Source organism: Thermobia domestica, chromosome 18, assembly GCF_964235325.1.
Source record: "Thermobia domestica chromosome 18, izTheDome1.hap1.1, whole genome shotgun sequence".
Lineage (NCBI taxonomy): Eukaryota > Metazoa > Arthropoda > Insecta > Zygentoma > Lepismatidae > Thermobia > Thermobia domestica.
Genome location: NC_137471.1, coordinates 3,725,760 through 3,749,096, shown reverse-complemented (window position 1 = coordinate 3,749,096; position 23,337 = coordinate 3,725,760). Strand labels below are relative to the sequence as shown.

Genomic DNA, 23,337 nt, shown 5'->3' with positions numbered 1-23,337 from the left:
CTCTGTACTTTGCTTTAAATATGTAAATATTGTCGCTCTTTACAAAATAAATTAGAAAAATATGGGGGAAACGTTCTACTATCTGTTGGAGACAGTACTCATCTTAATCAATAAGTTTATGAGTAATAGAACTCCCAACAAAAGTGGATACCTCTTCTACTTGTTCTACTAACAATAAATTCCGTATTAAAGAACGACTCTGAGTACTGTTTTCAATAAATTTTGCTATATTTTGTTTAGTGGTGGCCAAAAACCGGTTTTCGATTCTTAAAAAACCGAAACCGGTTCGGCATTCTATCAAAACCGGTTTCAGTTTTCTGCAAAAAAAAAAAAAATCAGATTTCTATCAAACCAGTTTTAGAGAAAATCAAAACATCGATTTTTCGTTAATTCTATAAATCGGTTTTGCCCATTCCTAATTATGTTCTCTTTACCCCAAAGGAAACATCACTAATTCATTCGTTTATTCCCCACTTGTTGATAAAACTACAAGCAGAAGGAAGTATCAACAAATGTTAGCGACTGTAAAGTGTCCACTTTCGAAACTGTACAACTTTGTCTCTCCTGTGGTGTCTCGTGAGAGGTCACTTGGTAAAAAAGTAAACTTCTATCGCTTGAAATTAGGAAAAGGAAACTTACCTAATCTTTTAATTCACATACACAACAATTACCATTAGGTAAGTTTCCTTCCCTTAGTTTGAAGTGATAAGTGTTTAATTTTTACCGATGACTTCCCTCCAGAGCCGCCACTATGTGTGCGCGCAAGAATAAACAGTAACCTTAATCTGTATTTAGGACAGATTTTATAGAACCAGTTCAAGTTTTAACATGTAATGATTTTATAACCTATATTACTACATATTTTTTTTTTAATTCTAAAAATTATATTTAGACAATAAACATAGTTATACTATATTTGTTATCTTTATTTTGCATCATTTATTTTTTCTGAGAGGTAGTTCGAAATAAGGTTACATACTACACACTAATTCTACATTACATATTTCGTTACTAAAGAAGACTTATTGGAGTATAAGGAATCTAGATTAACAAGAATTCAAACCTTAGCATTTTTCCATTAAGTACCCCCCCCCCCCCAAAAAAAAATGAGAGAACTTTCATGCAAGTGTCTCAGAGCAACTGACGAAGGTACCAGCAACTACTGAAATAGTGAAATTAAAGTGCATTTGGTTGCAGAAAGTTATTATATATTACTCATTACTAATTTATACTGATTATATATATATATTACTAATTTTATATGGTTCATTTTAGACGATCGTACCTTGGATGCGTAATTTCTTCAAAATCAAGCATTTGCGGTCCCTGCTGCTCTTAAGACGCGTGGATTGCTCTAGTTTCCGATTAATCCTACTTTCGCGCTGTATACAACCGGCTCACGAAACTGTCATTCATTCCAGGAATAGAAGACGATTAGAGCTTCTTCGTGGCTAAGGGGCTAGGGTACGCGCCTTTGGCGTAGGAGGAACAGATTCGATTCCCGGCGGGAGCTCGTATGGTTCTGATTCCGCGTTAAGCTGTAGGTCCACATCTCATATAGCCTCGCTACTGAAATGGGACGCTAAACTGAAAATCACATCAAAAGACGATTACTCGTACTACAAACGGGATTTCTTCTCTGCTAACATTTGGTCTCCTTGTAACTTACGAATTGATTTTATTAAGTATTCTGCCTGTTGGTCGATCCTGGGACTAACAGGAGATCCCTCTTTAGGTTAGGTTCTGGATTTTTTTTCCTAACATTTTAACTTACGAATAGACAAAAATTTTTTCGGATTTCCTCTCGTACTCACAGAACAATGCATACACAAATAACAGGTAGATCATAGAGAAAATACAATTACAGAAAACATTCATTCCATATTATATGGTAAAAAAGAGAACGAATGCGAAACACTTACTTTTGATATAACATGTGGATCTATTGCTAAGATGGTAATGAATGGAGTATCACTATTTGAAAACAACAAATGGACGGCATCCAATACATGTAACACTTTGTCCTGTTCACAACTATCAAGGCCGTCAACTATTGCTACTAATCTTGTTTGTTGACGAGTGAAGCCATCTAGACAGCGAACCTGCAACAATAAAATAAATTAGAATAAATTTTTAAACTGATATTAGCTGTTGATTGCTTAATGATCCATACTGTATACTCAACCAAAGTTCGTCTTGAAATTTACTTAGACTTGTCTGGGGTTTTCCAAGAAAGAAATAAAGTAGGAAATTGAACGTTAACAAGTTAAAACAACAGATGAACTGAAAGAATCAAAGGGTGTCTCAACTTCGAATTTCATTGTCAATCAGCTTGATTAGGGACTTTCCAGGTTTCTTGCAACGTCCAATCAGATGATACACATTAAATCCTGCCTCACTTATTTCCAAATATATTTTAACCTTCTAATGATTATGTTTTCAGTGTAAAATATATTTTTGCTTCTGTGTCTACAATTTTATTATTAAACTAACATTAGGAAGTAAACAGAAACCATTATGAGAAGCATCAATAATAACAACTATTGTGTAGTAAAACTAAACACGGAGAAGTTAAATGATTTTTTTTTAAATCACTAATTCTAAACACAGCCGCTACCGCATCCAATCATAAATGCAGTTCCATAGCATTTTTTTAACACTTATCATGAACTACAATTGCACCTGATAATTTATTGTAAAGCTTCTTTTTCTGATGTATACTGTTCAACTTACTATGACGATAGAATGCATGTTTTGAACTGTATTTATGCCAAGACGTATGTGTAAGGTTTAAATATAGCTATTTAATTACCCCATGTATATACTGTATATCTTCAATACAATGTAAAACCATCAAATAATATGATTAAAAAAAAAAAAAAAAAAAAAAAAACAGTCATAAGTATACACAACGTACAATTAAAAATTAGGGTATCAACTTCCCAAACAAGATTTACTCAACGTGTGTACGTATATTATATATATATATATATATATATATCCTTCAGCCAGCATATTATGGCCACCTACCTAATAGACGGTATGTCTACTTTTGGCATGCATAACAGCGGCGACGCGTCTTGGCATGGAAGCAATGAGGTCTTAGTAGGTCGCTGGAAGGAGTTGGCACCACACCTGCATAGATAGATCACCCACCTAATTCCCGTAAATTCCGGGAAGGGAGGCGATGCACTCTGACGGCACGTTCAATCACATTCCAGAGGTGTTCGATTGAGTTCAGATCCGGCGAGTTGGGAGGCTAGCACATCAATTGGAACTCGCCACTGTGTTCCTCAAACCACTCCATCACATTCCTGGCCTTGTGACATGGAGCATTATCTTGTTGAAAACTGCCACTGACGTTGGGAAACATGGTCATCATGAAGGCGTGTACGTGGTCTGCAACCAGTGTACGATACGCTTTGGCCGTCATGGTGCCTTGCACGAGCTCCACTGGACCGATGGATGCCCACGTGAATGTTCCCCAGACCATAATTGAGCAGCCGCCAGCTTGTCCCTGTCCCGCAGTACAGGTGTCAAGGAACTGTTCCCATGGAAGACGACGGATTCGCACCCTCCCATCGACATGATGAAGAAGGTATCGGGATTCGTCAGACAATGCAACGCTCTGCCACTGCGCCAAGGTCCAGCAGCGATAGTCATGTGCCCATTTCAGTCGTAGTTGCCGATGTTGTTGTGTTAACATTGGCACATGGATGGGTCGTCGGCTGCGGAGGCCCTTCGTTAGGAGTGTTCGGTGCACTGTATGTTCAGACACACACGTACTCTGCCCAGCATTAAAGTCTGATGTAAGTTCCGCCACAGTTCGCCGCCTGTTCTGTTTTACCAGTCTGCCCAGTCCGACACCTGTAATAAGGGAGGGGCGACAAACCCCTCGACGTTGGGACGTCGCTTCACCTTGGTTTCGCCACTTATTGAAGACATTCACCACAGCACTCCTCGAACATCCGACAAGTCGTGGAGTTTCGAAATGCTCGTGCCAAGCCTCCGAGCCATTACAATCTGCCCTCAGTCAAACTCAGAAAGATCGTGCGTCTTCCTCATTCTACACACGGTCAGCACGCTCACTGATACTACATGCATCGTACGTGTGTGTGACTAGCAGACATTCCTCGTCAGGTGACGCTGCTATCGCCTGGACGTGTTTATATCGATAATAGGTAGGTGCTCATAATGTTCTGGCTGATCTGTACATATTACGTATTATATAGATAGAAAAGGGAAGAGATTGCCTAATAAGAATAATATTAAAAAGTTGGTCAGAAATGTTTCGTAAGTAGAAATCACATCTATACTGGATAAGAGAGAGAAGTTATATATGTATGTAGCCACCGGAAAGCAGAAAGGTGCTAAGCGCCATTCTCCTTGATTTCCAACTAAGTGCATATCGTAACTTCCCATTTCATGTTGAATATTGGCAGAAAGGAGACAAGTGGCAGGAGACAATATGAAAGGTCTGTAGTGAAAACTGAATTCTATAGAGGAATGAGAGACTCGAAATTAATTAGTAATTCATTCGTTTCTATGCTCTCCTGAGAAATTTAGAGTTCGGCCACTTAGCACCTTTCTGCTTTCAGGAGGCGATACATATATATACTTGTAATTTACCATAAAAGATCATTAACAAGTATATTCAATCAAAAATTATGATATCGATTTCACACATAAGATATTCTCAATCCAAATAATATCTGAACTTTCTTTCTCTTCTGTCTCTTATCCAGCATAGATATGAACCCCACTTACAAGACATTTATCATCACCTTTCTACAATTACTTTTCGTCCTAACAACATCGTTATCTCATCACTAAATAAATCGAATTCCCTTTATTATTGTGCTGCAACATAATTCAAGGCATTTATTCTGATATCTTCAAATTGCTGTAATTCCCAACTCTCATACTTCTCAAGTCGGATTCTATCGACAACACAACAAATAGTATTCGTTCTCTTCTGTGTATCTCGTTGGCACTATATTAACATTATTGTCACTCTTGGCAATAATCTCATTGGCATTATTGAGACTATATCATAGTAAGTATTTGCCCATTTATATTTCTCCTACATATTGTACAACTAGTAATCATAAATAGAACAACATTTTTACATACAAGCTGATCTGTTTCCATCCGAAGAAATTGAAGTTGTTGTTTACGTAAGAGATCTCATGTAATGGCTATAGGTACGGACAACTGCACAACACCGCAGTTTCCGCTCCAGCAGACTTCATTGTAGCTTTACCACGGTATACTGTTCCACTCCTATTTACACGCTTTTTAGGACATTTATCATGTAAAAGCGACCAGATAAAAGACACCTTTTGAGAAGCCCGAAAGTACAGTAATTCATGAAAGTATTTGAATATTCTCGAATGGAGTAGCATGGATACCAACTGCAATTGCCATGCGTCAGTAGAAGGGCACATTTTGGACGTATCACTTCAAGCGTTGTCCTGGTTAAGTTCCATACAAATTGTCCTCGCCACACAATGCTGGTGTTTTATCTATGTGAACAGAATAGGACATTCTTAGTGACAAGCAGTATTGACTTTGGCAGTTTCCGACATTACGAATCTTGAATTTTTCTCTACAGCAAAAGCCACTAACAATTATAAAAAACTTTGAGGAACTTTCTTCGAATTGGCAAACGAAATTGCATTGGACTTTTTCATGAACATTACTGTAGGTGATGGCCCGAACTAGAACTAAGTTACTTAGGAGATCCATGCTTTGTCCATTGTCACAGCTAATTTTATCACCAAGTACAAACTTCCATCCCACGATATGCCGTGGTATTAACACATGCAGAATGATTCTGCGCACAGTTTTCAGCCTCAATTTGTGATGGAATGCTTAATTCACTGTTGATTGAACAGACACACTTAATCGTCTGGCCATAACGCTGCAGTAACAAATTCTCATAGGCCGCCATATCCCGGATTCCTTTTGCGATTTTTATCGTTGGTATTTTGCCCATTACAACACCAGAGAGACGGATACACATGTGCGTAAAGTTTTGTTGCTTTGTGAGATCCGGTGTGATAGGTGTCGCAGTTTGCAAGATATTCGGATGGAAACAGCTCAGCCTCAGTAGAATATCAGAAATTCGAACAAATTCAAATACTAGCTAATATACCATATCTGCCATCAGAGTAACTTCTCCTCCAAGCGACTGGACTATGCCATCAGACTTTGATCGTTCTGCTCGCCTCACTTGCCTCTGTAGATGCCTCTTTTGAGAGAATATAAGAGCCTTTGACATTTTCCCCCATGTGTAAAGGTTTGCAATGAACCCAATACCGCAGATCAACCCTAAAGTTATAAGAACTGCTTGAACAGTCTCATCTTGTAGGTGTACTCTATAAGAAAGAAAAAAATATATATAAAAACACAAGGTAAAGCATGACAAGAAGAAAGGAAACTGCATCTAAGATATTGTGTGAATATAAAATTATTAAATAAATAAAAAAAAAAGGTGGGGAAATGAAGAAATGAGACTAACAAAGAATAATCACTAAGTGCCTGACTGATATTGGTATAAAATGAAATGCAATGGAAAGTTCAGCTGTAATCAATGTTTATTGTGGCAATTTTAGCTGCTCATACCACTAATTATACATATTTATGAGCCTAGATAAATACTGATATAATAACAAATAGAAAATAAGTTCGGTTATAAACAATATTTATTCCACTAATTTTAGCTGTCCTTACATATATTTAAAGATGTGTATGATTCTTGATGTAGAAAATTAGGGGCCAGGGTGGCTCAGCGGTAGAGCGCTTATCTTTGGTGCGTAGGGTTCCTGGTTCAATCCCTGGCCAAGTTAGTTTGTGGTGGATAACATCATTTCCGTAGATTTTCTCGGCGTACTCCCGTTTCCTCCCACTTTCTCATTCCGCCAATTCTTCCATCATCATTCACCTGCTTTAATCATAGTCTCCCTTAGCTTAAAGGGCATAATCGTGGGGCATTAAACAGAAAAATTTCTTTTCCTAAGTAGAAATTAGGTACGCAATCATACAAATGATAATAACCACATTGGGTGAATAATGCAGTAGAAATTGAGTAAATCGAATTTTTAGTGTCCCAGATAACATTATCAAGACTATCAAAGGATGGAGAAGTGCCTTCCCATTCAACTGGAAAAATAGCTTTCTTCCAGGAATGCTTAAATTACCTTATTAAATATGTGGGCGCTGAACTGGTTAGGATAACGCATGAAGGTTAATAATAGCGTTGCGGCTCTGGAGGTCAATATCAATGCTGTCAAATCAATGGTTCGATATCAAGAGTTTCCTCAGAAAGGAATTTGTAGTAGTTCTTCATTGTTCAGGATTCCAATGACACCGGTGTCTTCAAGTTTCATGAATAAACTAAAAATAGTATTTGCTATTTTCTTTTCCCTCCTCATGTACTAAATATAGGCAATTCAACCTGGCGTAAAGCCATTAACCCCTTATTTGCGGCATTTTTGTTTTCACTAGTTGCAAAAACAAACGGGACATAAAGGAATCAGTACGGTTATGCCAGTTAGGTTAAAGGAGACGGTGATGAAGAGAAATGAATGAAATGGTGGAATGAAAAAGTGGGAGGAAATGGGAGAACTTCGAGGAACCCACGCACCGGTGTTTGTCCACCACAAAGTCCACACGGCGCAAGCTGGGATCGCACCAGGGACCCCATGCGCCACAGGTGAACGCTTTACCACTGAGACACCGCGGTCCCCTTAGAAAACTTAAGGAAGGGCTGTGAAGAATATGGGATGAAAATAAATGTTAGAAAGATAAAATCCATGGTGATTGGAACGAAGGGATAGGTGTCAAATATAGAAGAGGGGAGAAAATAGAACAGATGATGTTTTCGATACCTGGGTAGTATTATTAGTGATGATGTGAAATGTGAACCTGAAACAAAAGCAAGGATAGTAATGGCAAAAGAAGCCTTTAGGTAGAAGAAAGTACTATTTTGTGGGATCTTGAATAAAGAGTTGAAAAAAAAAAAAAAAAAAAAAGACTCATACAATGCTTCGTCTGGAGTATTGTATCGTATGGGTCGGAAATATAAACATTACGCAAAAATGATTAGAAACGACTGGAAGCTTGCGAAATGTGGATGTGGAGAAGAATGGAGCAAATTAGCTGGGTCGAGCGGAAAACGAATGAGAGGGCGTTAGAAATAGTGGCAGAAAAAAAAACAATTTTAGATATTAAGAAGAGGAAGAGAAACTGGTTGGGACATTGGATGAGAAGGAACTGTATCATGAGGGACGTTTAGAGAAAAATGAAATGAAATCTTTAAGTTTTACGTCCCACGGTTATGCCGGTTAGGCTAAAGGAGACGGTGATAATGAGAGATGAGTGAAATGGTGGAATGAAGAAAGTGGGAGGAAACGGGAAAACCCCGAGAAAACCCACGAGCGCGGTGTTTGTCCACCACAAAGTTCACTTGGCGGGGGCTGGGATCGAACCCGGGACCCCAAGCACCAGAGGTGAACGCTCTACCACTGAGCCACCGCGCCCTCGGACGTTTAGAGAGTATGATAACAGGAAAGAAAGTGAGGGGGCGATGGAAACTACAATTAATGGACGATATTAAAACAGGGAATTCGTACATGAAGACGAAGAGGTTAGCGGAAGACCATGGAGCATGGGAGCTTCTCAGTTGCAGCAAATGACCTGCCAATAACGTCATAATGCCTAATGATGATGACGATGATGAAGATTCTTTGAGGCATTCTAGTGACTCCCACTGTATAAAGTTTAAATCAGTGAAGAATAAAAGGAATGGATTTACCCCCTGATTGAATAAAATATCGTGATTTCGTGAATAACTTTCGTAAATTGATTAATTTATATGTACGCTTTCCATTTATCCTCCTCAGTACTTGGGTTTAGAATCGGCAGCCAACGATGCATAATCCCCTCCCTCCTACAGAATTTTAAAAAAAATGTTCACGAAAATTTAGTAAGAAAAAGATCTCATTTTTACGAAACACAGCAAAAGATGACAAAAATCAGCAAAATCCACAAGCACCATTTGTTGCATGCTTATCACCATACAAATTTTACTAAGTACAGAAACATATTTTACTGGAACAATGTTATACTTACAGGTTATTTTGTACGTAATAATTCTTATCCCATACACATATAGTAAGCACAATAGCTACTCCAAGCATCGAGGCAACACAGAAAACGAAAAGAATTATGGTAGGTACACAACATAGTCGTCTCCATCTCCACGAAGAGGTAGATTTCGCTGAAAAAAAGAAAGCAGATCTAGAAAAAATGAATCTGAACGCAGAATATCATATACTCTGCGGACGGATGTAGTATATCAACGCAACATTAGGACGTATGTGGTTTATAAGCTTCATTTGCGTTTAATTCGTCAAATACCGTGATTACTCGCGTAATAGTCGCACTTATTGTACCAATTTTTAATGTGAAAATCCAACTGCGACTATTACGCGAAGAAAGCTACCATTCAATTATCGCTATGATCAAAACAATTTCAAATCTTGAAACATACAGCATTGTGTTAACATAAAATGGAGGGTGGATATCTGTTGACAGATGGGTCACGATATTATGTATCAATAAACACGAAAAGTTCTTTTGCTCGGATTTACACAAGATAAACTATTTCAAAGGAATTCTCGTTCACAAAGACAAAAATCACATACACTGCGACATTTATTCGAGGAAATTTTTGGCAAATAATTTTATTTCAAACTTAAGGCGCGACTATTATGCGAGTAAACACGGTACATAATTCAATACCCAATCACAGGCTTGAATGGCTTTTAGGGAAGTTTTTTTTTCGTCCCTAAATGGTTAACGCTTTTTTAAACTTTTAAATGAATTGGTGAAATATAAAAGTTAATTAACGCATTCTGATGAAACCAACAATTAGTCTTTACTTCAAGCGAGACTAGTACAAGAACTAACTTATTTTTCTTTCTTTAAAACCTCATGAAACACCTAGGTTATGAAGTTCGTGACCTATGTATGTGTGCTCTGAACCATGCAGCGAGTTGAATCTGGTATAGTTGGCGGGTGCACAAACTACCGATTCAGCCTAATTCGAAAAATATTTGTTACCTAATTTACTTTTAAGACTTAATACACAGAACCAAAGATAGAATATTTTAGTATTTATTCTTGCAATAAATATTTTGAAAAATTTACAAGATACAGTATGCGGCAAAACAAACAATACTGAAATCATATTATTGACATTTATTTATTTATTCCTTGTACAACAAAATGAAACAAGAAATATTGTCAAATGAATGTCAACTAAATGTTACTCATCACATGTAAATTTGAGAGGACTCGCGCCCGCACATCACGTGTTCACAATGTTGACCATTACGTTGCACACATTCTTCATAGCGGCCCTGTAGATTGATGAACATGTTAGTGAACACGGGTTGCTGGAACGACAAAACAAATGACCGAATCTTCTCTCAACTCCGGTATAGTAAGGGGATTATCTGTTCGGAAAATTGCTTTCTTCAGCATACCCCATATGTAGGTGCGTAGAGCCGTGAGGTCTGGAGAATGGGAAGGCTATGGAAAATCCGTTTCAAGGGAAATCAAGCGATGTCCAAACTCTCGTGGGCAGAAGGACAACTGATTCACTTGTAATTTGGGTAGTTGCTCAGTCTTGTCGCATCCATTGTTGTAACAGCGAGAACCGCGCAAATCATGCAAAAATAGGACTAAAATCAACTGTCAACCAATGTAGCGATCAAGGTATACATGGCTTTCATCACTGAACTATATGTTACTGATGAAAACTTCATTTTCATATGCCACAGCACCAGAACAATACAATAGACGTGCGAGTTCATCTTCTGCAGTGACATGCTACCCCACACCGTATGAGCAGAAATAGTGCTCGACAATAAACATCATCATCTCTGTCGTGAATAACATTATCTTCACGCCAACTGCACACAACTAAGCACACATATGGCGTTTACAGCTCATACCACATTGCACCTGTGTGCAATCCGTACGCGAATGTCAGTACGTTTGTTTTGCCGCATACTGTAATTATTTAATCAGGGTATCTACTGGACTTGACTTAGATATTTCCAGTGTCTTACTAGAAAAATTTCCAGTATACTGTGAACTTAAAAAAAAAATAAAAAAAAGACATGTAGAGATGCGAGGGCTCGAAGAAAAAACGGCTTTTCTGAGAAAAAACTCGGATTTTTCTGCTTCGCTTTTTTGCTTGGGAAATTTTGGGCTTCTTTCAAAATTTTGCTTTAAATTGATAAAGCAGACTTTGTTTCGCTTCTCTACAGCACAAAAACTCATTTAATTAGTGGTTGATGTAGGTAATAATATAAAACCTAAAATAAACCATGAATTTCGAAAAGATTTTTTAAAAATTCTTAACATATTTACATTATGAATTTCTAAGGATTAACCAATAGATATAATAATTTTTTAACCTCTTATACACAAAAGTAAGTACTTTTATATATATATATATAAAATGACACACAAATAACTAGCAAAATTCTATGTAGTATTTTTACTTCCAAATATCACACACCCTCTTTTTTGGAAGAAAATAAAATAAAACATGCGAGAAATACATTTATATGATAATCTTAAAGGCTGCACATCAAGAGCTTGGTTTTGGGTGGTTCTGCACATTCTTGAAACTTTTAAGTTTTAACTTTCATATACATTGTATAGATATTTCGAACAAATTTTTCATTCATTGATCACGTAAGTAATAATATGTTACCAACTATCAGGTGCTTCGGATCTGCAAAATCGGTGAAATTCCGAATTCTATAATGCACTGATTGTTCCTTAAGCTTGTTTAGAATCGGGCAAGTACCGAATTTTCTGTTCATGGATCATATGCGAATAGACCGTTCATCTGACCGTGTGGTTTCCTAGGCTTTTAACCACCATCAGGGTTTACCCCGATTTAAGAAAGAAAAAAAAAAAAACTATGGAATACAATCACTGTTTCAATTCACAAGAAAGGCGACAAAACTTATTGTAATAATTAGCGAGGCATTTCTCTTAACATCATATTAACAAGATTGATTCCATACGCAGATGAAATTATTGGAGATTATCAGTGTGGATTTAGGGAAATCGATCAACTATCGACCAGATATTTACTATTTGATAATACTCGAAAAGAAATGGGAATATATTACCCAGTACATCAGCTGTTTATTGATTTTAAAAAGGTTTACGACTCAGACACCAGGGAAGTATTGTACAATTCTTACAGAATTCGGAATACCCAAAAAGCTAGTTAGATTCATTAAAATGAGTTTAAATGAATCCCAGAGTAAAGTCCGAGTAGAAAAATTCTTGTCCATGAGCTTCAACGTCGAGAATGGTCTGAAACAAGCAGATGCGTTATCGCCATTATTATTCAGCATTGTTAGAGAGTACGCTATAAGGAAAATTAAAGATAGCAACCAGGCCCTAGAGCTGAATGGTATTCACCAGGTTATGGTGTATGCTGATGATGTAAATTTAATAGAGGATGATAGAGGAACAGTAGAAAGAAATGGATAGGCCTTACTAAACGCTTGTAGCGACATTGGTTTAGAAGTAAATGCAGAGAAAACTAAATACATGGAAGTTCACCGGGATCGTAATACGACAAATTGTGGATGCGTTAAAATATCAAATAATACTTTCGACAAAGTGGATACTTTCAAATTTCTAGAATCAATATTACCAGACCAAAATCATATCCACAAAGAAATTAAGTGTCGACTGAAATCAGGAAATTCGTGTTATTATTTAGTTCAAAATATTTTGTCGTCGTGAATTCTGTCGAGGAATTCGTCCCGTCCGGCAGCAAGGCTATATGATACGTGGACCTACTGATTAACGTGAAATTCGAACCACATGAACTCCCGCCGGGAAACGAACCCGAAATGATGTAAAGAAGAAAAAAATGCCGATAACTCAGAAGTTAAAATAAAGTTAAATATCCATTACAATTGCCCTCAAATACTACGTACTGTATGTTTACTTTAATTCATAAAACATGTGCTCCATCCATCATGATGGTGAATTCCAGAGCGAAATATGGTATTTAGGTCATGAAATCTTATTCAACTTTAGAGTATACTATAAGAAAGCTATTCAAATTGAAAAATCATGATAATGAAAAAAGCCAAAATTTCCAAAATTCTCATTTTTTTTCCAAAAAAAAAAAGCCGGCTTTTTATGGCAAAAAACCATCCATTCAAAAAAGCCGGGTTTTTTGCATCTCTAGTACCATGTACGACTGTATGCTGTGATATTGAACAGTCTGTAAAATATGTTGAAAAAGCTGACTTCTTCAATATTCTAATAGAAAGAATGCACAGAAACTAGTGCGTTAAAATCGAAGAAAGAAAGAACAGAAAAGTAATACCTGTCGTAATCCACACTCACTTTTTCCTGTGTTGGCCTCTATTTATCTGATCATCAAATCACATATATTTAGACACTTTTACATTTGTATTACATTTAGTACAGAAAACACTGTTAATTAAGTAGGAGACCAATTAATTACAAATATTAAAGAGTTATATGTTAAATGTTCATACTTACACATTTAGTTCTGCTACTGTCTTGACACTTTACAAATATTAACTGAATACAAGCTGCATATAAAATAAGTAAATCATTTTCAGATTACGATATGACTATTTTTCTCGAGTTGTCTATTTCTGTTTGCAAAAGTTCTGCTTTCTCTTTTGTACGATGAAGCAGTTTTGTGCACACCAAAACAGGAAAGCCCCGAACATAGAAGAAAGTGTCTCTAAGGGAGTCTTTTAACATCATACCCAGGCCTGATTGACGCAAAAATTAAGGTCTTATGTTCTATTTTCTATCTATTTTCTTTCTCGAATCAGCAAGTTTTGCAGTAATTGATCAGTTAACCCTATCACGACCCTATCAGATGATGGAGACGTTCTCTTGAAGGGTCTAAAAGGGATTTTTTTTCATTTTTGTAATATTAAACAATTTCCATTATCGGTACAACCTGTAATTTCCAGTATTTCAAGTATCAGTAGACACACTGTTAATGTAATTATGTCTATGAATAAAGAGTTTAAAAGCAGTATGAAAGCCAAGGTTTAGATGATCAATACTATGCACAATTTGTTTGTGGTTAAAATTGTTTAAAAAAAATAAATCTCGTACCTGGTTTTGGTCGAAAGGCTCTGTACAACCTTGTTGATAAGATCCCGTAATCCGCTTCAATGGCATCATACAAAGAGGCAATCATTTGAACTACGGAATTTTCACCAACAGTGGCGGTACTAACTTTGGTTTGGTCAGTAAAATAATACCTGCAAAATAAATAAATAAATAAATAATAAATAAATGGAAGTTAATAACGTTTAGAGAGTGCTTCGAAAGTTTATTGGCGTTCACATATAATTGTTTTTATAACGATGATAGATAATGATTAAAAAAAAAAAAAAAACGAAATGGTAGTGTCCTTTAGTTTTTGAGCTGCTGAAAACTAATTTGACTTTACTTTTTGTTCTGCAACCTCAGATTTAGAAAAAAATGCCAGTTATAATAAACCCTACACCAAAATGTCAAGGAAATCGCGGAACTTCCAACTGGAAACCCCTCTCCTAATTATACAATAATAATAAATGATATTCCGTTAAAAAGCTTCACAAATTCCAATGAAAAATATTTGGGACCAACCATGCTCAAGTTTAAAAAAAAAAAAAAAAAAAAACCTGAGAAAATTGGTGATTTTTTAAAGGGAGAAACTGAGATACATTTTCACCACTTACAGTGACGTTACGCAAACATAAACTTACTTTCACACACCTTATGCATTCAGGTATAATATATTTAAATATCACAGAGATAGCTTGAACACAAGATGAGAAAATGTGGAAGAAATTCAAAAACTGGAGAAAAAAATAACTTTTGGAGAAATTGAGATAAGTTTGTAACACTTATGGTTGTACTACGCGAACATAAGCTCACATCAGTAACACTCATCCTATATATTCAGATATAACATTTAAAAATTCACAGATATTACCTGAACACAAAATGAGAAAAAGTTGGTTAAGTGAAGTTATCCTGTGTATGAACATAAATTGTCCACGATACTTTTGTAAAATTTTCAGCTTTCTTTTATTGTCTAAAGAAACATGGTGAGAAACTCTTGAATGACACCCAATGTTAAAGTTTACGATAACAAAGTGACCCCACATCTGTTGCTCAGTCGTGTGCAGGTTTGTGCGTGTCACAATGTTGTTACTTGTGTAGTTACAGTTACAGAGTTAGGGGAAGACAAAGAACCTACCCTTTGGACGCTGAGTCAATTCCAAAACAACCGCCTCTCTCTTTTTTTTTTACCAAGTTTGCTGTGATATGTATCGACAGGCAAACGGACGGACATAACTGTCCTGCACGGCTTCCCATACTTATCTGCCTAAGTCTAAAAATGTACCTGACATTTTTCCAATAATTGCTACTTAATCTATCATAAATTTATTTGTGCATTATTTTTGGTGCATCCAGTTCAGACAATTTAGTTTCCTTTTATTTTAAAAAGACTGCTATATTTAAACAAACAGTATAGCTAAGCTTGCGCATTCTCGTACGGATAGCAACATCCAACAGACGAAGCAGCCGACGGTCTTGGCAACCAACGGCAGCCAATCACAGTCCTACCTGTGATTAAGTCATCTTGGTAGGTGGAACTCACGCGAGCCGCGAGAATAAGAGAGAATCTACGGGAGGCAGCCATCATTGGGCGCGCAGACACTGACTGAAGGACAGCACGTTACAAACACTGCAGCAATGAATTAATCTAAAATTAAGATAATATTGTATCCATTTTCATCTGCGATATTTAAGATTACCAATATATTTCTGTTAGTATAAAATGACCTGTCTATCATAAGGATATGTAAGTACAATAATTTTATAAAAGATAAACTCCGATTTGTGTGTATCATTTACGTTATTTTTGTCCGGAAAGTACTGCCTCATGTTCTCCGCGTTGTCATGCATGGTGCAATATATTGATATAAGTAAACTTTTGGAGTGTTCAATTATTTTTTATGTTAAGTGAAATTTTGTCTTATTTGTCCTGTTAGTAAGTTTAAGGTTGTTATTTGAATTTTCGCCTATGTATAGTTAGCGATGGAAGAAGCTATCGTTTTATGATAACTTGTTTCTTCATTAACGCTCGGGAGAAAAAAAAAATCAATTAATGACTCTCTACTGTAATGTTTTTTCTACTTGGATTACCATCCTATGGAGTAAACATCACAAATCTTGCGCTTCTCAGAGTAAGTACGTACCGAATTGGTTGAGCTTGCGTCCCATCATTATAACTTGTACCGGGAGGGTTGCAAAAAATAACTTGTAGAACTAGTTTTAAAGAGTTCAGACGTCTTGTAAAAAACACACTAATTTTATGCAATGTATACCAATCAGTCCTAGAAGAAAGAGAAAGATGATTAATTTTATCTCAGATATATATATAAAAGAAATTCACACAAAATTATTATTTCTAGAAACATGAAAAGATTAGTATTTTTGCATCCTAAGTATTATACTAACCCACTAATCTCAACAGCCCTGCGGGTAGTCTATCAAGCAAGGATAATATCCATAATTACTCCCATAGGAATATACGGGGAACCAATTTTTGGTTGTTCATATGTTGGGATCAAATCAATGTACGAACTCGATTCCCAGCTTTTTCACCATCTACATCCTGGCCAAAGTTGATCCTTCCATCAAATAAATTCCGGGATTTTGTCTTTCAGGCGGAAACACAAAGTAAATATGTGGAGGAGCTACAGGTAAACCAAACTCTTTAACCGAAGTCTACAAAACATCGCCTAAAATAATAATAATAATAATAATAATAATAATAATAATAATAATAATAATAATAATAATAATAATAATAATAATAATAATAATAATAATAATTATTATTATTATTATTATTATTATTATTATTATTATTATTATTATTATTATTATTATTATTATTATTATTATTCTGCCATTATTGGCAGATCACTTGCCTCAACTGAGAAGCTTCCATGCTCCACGGTCTTCCGCTAACCTCTCCTTCGCCCCCTCTCTCTCTTTCCTGCCAGCATACCCCTCCAGCACGTCCCTCATGACACACTTCCTTCTCACCCAATGTCCCAATATATAAAATTGCTTTCTCCCCCTCCTATTCTAACACCCTCACACTCGTTTTCCGCTCGACCCAGCTAATTGTGTCTATTCTTCTTCACACCCACATTTCGAAAGCTCCCAATCGTTTTTCATCATTTTTCATAATGTTCACGTTTCTGATCCATACAGTACAATACTCCATACGAAGCATTTTATAACTTCATAAGCACAAAAGAATAAAAACTTGCATTATTAACCCATACATTCTAATTATATAAGTATAAAATACATATCTTGCCTTTATCCCAAAATTGAATAAATACTGTATGTTGGCTATATCATATACCACTAACAGGTCTTAGTAACCCTCGTTCTTTCGGAATTGGTTTCTGAGCTAGGAACACGCAAACACTTAATCTCGTCACTATTATCCGCCAAAAAGCGCAGCGCACACAAGTGGCACTTTCTTTCTCTACTCTACAAATACTGATTCAAGTAGTGTGCGAACCAGTGCGGCGTGTGTTCAAACGTGTCAAAGCACGTTCGGGTGCAAATTGCTGGGTGGATTCGTGAACATACAGCTACGCTGCATGCATTCCGCGATTTCAATAACCACACCTTTTCAAATAACTGACATACAATCTGGCACATTTTATTGTTAAGACAGATAACACCAACCTATAATGTATTCGAGCATTCTAAAGGATCATTATTTTCCAAATATGATTCTGGCAATCAATCCTACTGCTTTGAACAGTTAGACAGTAATGAAGAGCTACGGCTTCATTTTTTAAAAAAAAATTATTGTAAAGGAAACCTAGACATTTTATTTATAAGGAAACTTCAACAAGTTGCGACTAAATTATAAACAACTTCACACAAAAACCTCTGTGACATTAAAGTGTACACGTAATGCAACTTTCCAGAATTGTATATCGGCAATTTGTATAAATTGATGAATTTTTACTATAGGCTGAAGCAGTGGTTCCCAAACGTTTTTGACTGAAGACATACTTTACTGAACACCCAAGACATGGTTTGCAGATGCAAGAAATAATAATAATAATAATAATAATAATAATAATAATAATAATAATAACCATCATCATTTATTATTATTATTATTATTATTATTATTATTATTATTATTATTATTATTATTATTATTATTATTATTATTATATCGCTATTGGTGCTTGGGATGCAAGAAGTCTTGAATTCATTAGGGAGGTAGGAAGACGCATTTCTTGTGTTTCCGACGAAGTTCGCTCCACATCTTATCTAATACAGCGCATATCCGTTTCTATTCAACGTGGTAACGTCTCGTCGGTCCTTGGCACTTTACCACCTGGCAAGGAACTGGATGAGGTGTTTATACTCTGAGAAGAATTGTTTTATATATAATAGTTCCTGGACAATAGTTTTTCTTTTGACGTTATAATTACATAATTATTTCTGGTTTTATATTTCTTGTTTCCGACCATGAATCGACATTAATATGTTCTTTAACTTCAAAATACTATCGTAACTGTGTAATAAAGTTACACCAAAAACTATTATACAACAGTTCTGTAAATTAGTACAATTCTGTTAATAAAAATTGCTGTCAATGTACAAATATACAAATATACAATGTACTGTTGTAAATAAATTCAAGAATAATTTGATAATAATAATAATAATAATAAATTACAGTTAGAGCTGGGATTTCTAAGCAAAATCCTTCTTTCTTTCCACATTTCTACAGGTATGCAGAAATGTTGTACTTCGTAGTACACATCCTGATAAGCAATTTCAACAATGGTCAATAGTGCTTAAAATGCTTATTTTGGTAAAAAGTTTGGACTGAATAATAACACGAATTCCCTGCTTTTAGTCGGCGCACAATTTCTTCGTGAATACAACAGTAGGAAATTAAAATTAGGCATAGCTTAGGAGGTATAGTAAATGACCAATTCTTCTATATGTAAATTTTCATTTTTCTAGTGATTACAGTTACCAAGCTAGAGCGAATTGCGCTTTACTTTTTCACTGATCTGTGTACTAAATATATAACAATCCTTTTAGATTTCCACGGCACATTACACGTTAGTGTTAGTTAATCCTGACACACAAACTTTTTTCTATAATACACAGAGGATCAATATAATATAGTAGAAGAAAATAGTCTAATGATCTTCAACATGAACCTTATGTTCCTATATTGAGTATCAAGTAGACTGTTTTTTTTTTTTTTTTTCATAATATAAACATATAACTTACCTTCTACCACTATACCATATAAAAAATAGGAATGTATAAATAATAATCATAACTCCCCCACCAACAGCAGGGCCTAAAGGCCATATGCGTGTTGTTAAACTAACAATCACTCCTGTGATAACAGCTATATGGATAACAACAAGGAAGATCAAACACGAAAACTGGAATGTAGGATCAACCCACTCTCGAGCAAAATTTTGCATCTCCTCTGAAAAGAAACAAGCATTCACCATTACTTTCCATGTCAAATATGTGATTAAATTTAATTCTTTACTACAGAAATAAAATACTAAGCGGACTTAAAGAGGATGCCCAAGAAGTCCTGCACAATAAGAAAAAATATTTTGTAGTGAATGTTTCTATCGCAAGGCGAATGTGTGGAAATAATACTGTTGTGCGGATGTGAGATTAGTCACCCCGAGACCCTGCTAATGAGTTTAATCGATGGTATCCAGCACGACAACCAGCATTCGCAATATGACTAGTCTTTGCACATAATCAAGGACGTATGCGAAGCGACAGATTTTGTCAACAGTGCAACAATTTGCGATTACGCCTAACCAAGATATATATGGAACTCAACGGACTGCACATTGCACAATTACTGTGATTTTACTTATTATGCGAACTTTTCGGGCACCCTTTATATTACAATAGATTAATTTCTAAAAATATGTCACCTTGCGTAGCATATATGGATTCACTGTCTTCCGAAATTGAGAGTAATTCTATGATGGGCGGAGACCACTTTTTTCTACCTGTACGGGTTTCTGCACTCAGTGATTCAGGAATAAGATTTTTTAGCGTGAGCTACATTAGAAATAAAATAAAATTATAAAATGCAATAAAAAGTAAGTGAATGATAAAATCAAAAACGCCAATTAAATATGATACAAATTAAGGGAGAAAAATCAAGACTCACTATTAATGTTTGTTCTTTTGGGCTTGTGTTTGAGGTTCTTTAGCATGAAATCTTATTGGTATTGAGATAATGCAGTAAAGTATTTAAGTTCCCATTGTTTTCGTCATAGATAAATACAAGCTACCTAAAAATGTGGCTTTCATTATTTCCAGCGAGCTGTTCGCTGTCGGTTAAGTTACGAACTCTCTTGCAGCACCAAAACTGCATATTAGAATTTGCATGTGCAAACTCAGCAGTAAAGTAAAACCTGTACGTTGGTTACAACCTGTACAACTGAACTTGATTAACTTACAGAAAATAAGTGTATTCTGAAGTAAATATTATTATAGATTTAATAAACGCATTTCGAATGGAGTAACTAATTATCATTGGATTCATTCATTACTTCGTGATGTTCATTTTTTCTTTTCGACGTTGATGATGGCAATACTTCGGAATGTAAGAAATTGTATGTTATCGGTAATGTGAAGCACTATTTGTGGTTCTGCTGAGGCTAATCAATTTTTATTTTTCAGGGTCTGACGTATGGAGTGTCAAGTTGATAAGTACGGTCATTTCCGACATGTTCCTCTGACGAGTTCAATAAGGGTTGTAGTGGCGCGGAGGCATCAAGACAAATCTGTGAGGTGTATGGAGAGGACGCTATTGCTGGAAATAAATAAATAAAATAAACAGGAAATGATCGTGGAACTTTTGACCTGAGTGATTCCCCAGGTTCTGGTTGCCCATCCCCCTCTGATGAGGACCATCTGCACAACTTGATCCACCGTAATCGGTAATCGACATCAAGTCACCCTGAATCGCCCAAAAAAAAGGGGGGGGGCAATGGACAGTCAACTGTTGTGTGACATCATCAACATATGAAAAAGGTTCAAAAACTGCGTTCATGGGTGCCTCATTCACTCAGTGCAGACAAGAAAATGCGTGTTGTCATATATAATTCTTCGCTTATTCGTCTCGTGAATCCTGTCGCCAGCATCAGCTCATTCTCTTACTGAAGATGAGAAATGGGCGCTAGTACGTGAACTTTAAGCAAAGAGAGAAATGAGTCAGCCCAAACAGAAAGGCAACACTATGTCCCGAACAAAATTTGTATCCCAGCAAGACAACGTTGTCTGTCTGGTGGGGCATGAAAGAGAACTCTAATCTTGTAATCGTACAATCACTGCAGCTGTATATTGTGATCAACTTCAACGTCCTCATGCAGCACTTCAAGAAAAAAGATCGAATAAACGACACGGAGTCATCATCCACATGGACACCGCTAGACCACATGTGACACATTGAACAGCTCCAATAGGAAGTTCTTTATTCAGCCTATTCCCCCGATGTGGCTCCTACAGATTACCATCTTTTCCGGTCCCTGTCATTTCACTCTGCGGTGTATCCTTCGAAAACTGTGAGCAGCTGCAAAATTTCATCAATGAGTTCTATACGGCCAACCCATCGAGTTTTCTTCTGCACATGCAATCAACAACTACCTGAACGTTGGGAACAGATTGTAAACAATGCGGGGAATGTACCTGTAAACCATTGTCTAATTAGTTCAATCCTCAAAAAATAAATGTATCCATTAGTTCCAAACAATACGAACTAATGAATCACCCCAATGTATATGTATTACTTTGTACTTTATACATAACAACAGTAGCACGCTAGCTACTAGACTAAAGGTGAGGGCACGTAACCAATCGAGTGCAAAGAAAATAAGAGATGACTAGGGGCACGAGTCTTTCGCACTAAGAATTTGAAAATTTCGCGTTTAGTTTTTCGTATTTCGCGTTTTGCCTGATGCATTTTCCAAATACAGTTTCGCATTTTGTAGCTCATGTGGAAAAGATATTCCTTGACATTTTTACAATTGTTCTTTTTTATTCATAGATCACTACAGAAATAAACCATTAATTACCTAAAAACAAAATACACTGACTATTTCACTTGACACTGTAAATTTCACCCATACAAAATTATATTTTTTTAAAACCAAACTGAAGAGAAATCAGTAACTAAACTTACTATGAGTAGGAAAGTTTTGCTGTCTTCTAACAATATATAGGCACAAGTGACATTTAAGCATTAAACATACGCATGTTACATGTTTCCAAATTTCCTCCTTCATTGTTGTACATTTGTCACTTATCACCAGAACATACTTGAGGAAGGAAAAAAAAAAAAAAAAAAAAACTTCTCACAGTTGGCACTGCTTATTGAAAGCGACACATATGTAACTGCATTTACAACAAACTTCAAACAATCATCACTTCGGAACTCCCCACCAGCTGCTATGGTGATAGCTAACGCGCAACAAGGTCTCTATAGCCGTATCCGAATCACCCAAATTCACCGTTCACACCACGTTCTACCGCTCCGTCAGCGGAAAACGCATTTTTAAATTAATGAATACGTATTTTTTTAAATTTCGCGTTATCTCACGTATTATTAGAAATTTCGCGCAAAACTGTCATTTTCCCTTTTTATTGCGCAACAGAAACCAATGAAAATACACATAGAATACCATAAAACGTCAAAAAACTAAAAATTACTTAATTCTGACGCATTTCGTTTTATCGCGCATTGCGAAAAACTCGTGCTTATACAGATGACTTATTCTGTACCGCCAGACAAATGTAAATTATTACCGCAAATATCTTCAACTTAATTACGTATTATTACAGCTTGAGAAAGAGTTGAGTTGATTTCGAGTTTAACGTCCCGTTCAGCAGCGAGGCTATATGAGACGTGGACCTACTGATTAACGTGAAATCCGAACCAAATGAGCTCCCACCGGGAATTTTCTGGTCTCCTACGCCAGCCTGAGCAAGGTACTCCAAAAAAGTCATATATAACGTTAGTACTTTATGTCTACATTAGGTGATTTATTTAGACAATAGAAGAACTTTGGTTAAAGTATAGAGGTGATCAACGCTTTTCACTAATTTTTCTAATATAGTTTC

At 36.1% G+C, this 23,337-nt stretch overlaps 1 protein-coding gene across 1 annotated transcript in view; it reads right to left on the bottom strand.

Annotated features, from left to right (window-relative positions):
* Arms (Ankyrin repeat-rich membrane spanning) overlaps window positions 1-23,337 on the bottom strand; it is a gene marked incomplete in the record, with an annotated part of 380,241 nt that overhangs the window by 168,286 nt on the left and 188,618 nt on the right. Inside the window, 6 exon segments of the mRNA XM_081746181.1 lie at window positions 1,923-2,102; window positions 6,158-6,380; window positions 9,136-9,283; window positions 14,221-14,369; window positions 16,362-16,499; window positions 19,462-19,669. Coding sequence (XP_081602307.1) covers window positions 1,923-2,102; window positions 6,158-6,380; window positions 9,136-9,283; window positions 14,221-14,369; window positions 16,362-16,499; window positions 19,462-19,669 — 1,046 coding nt within the window.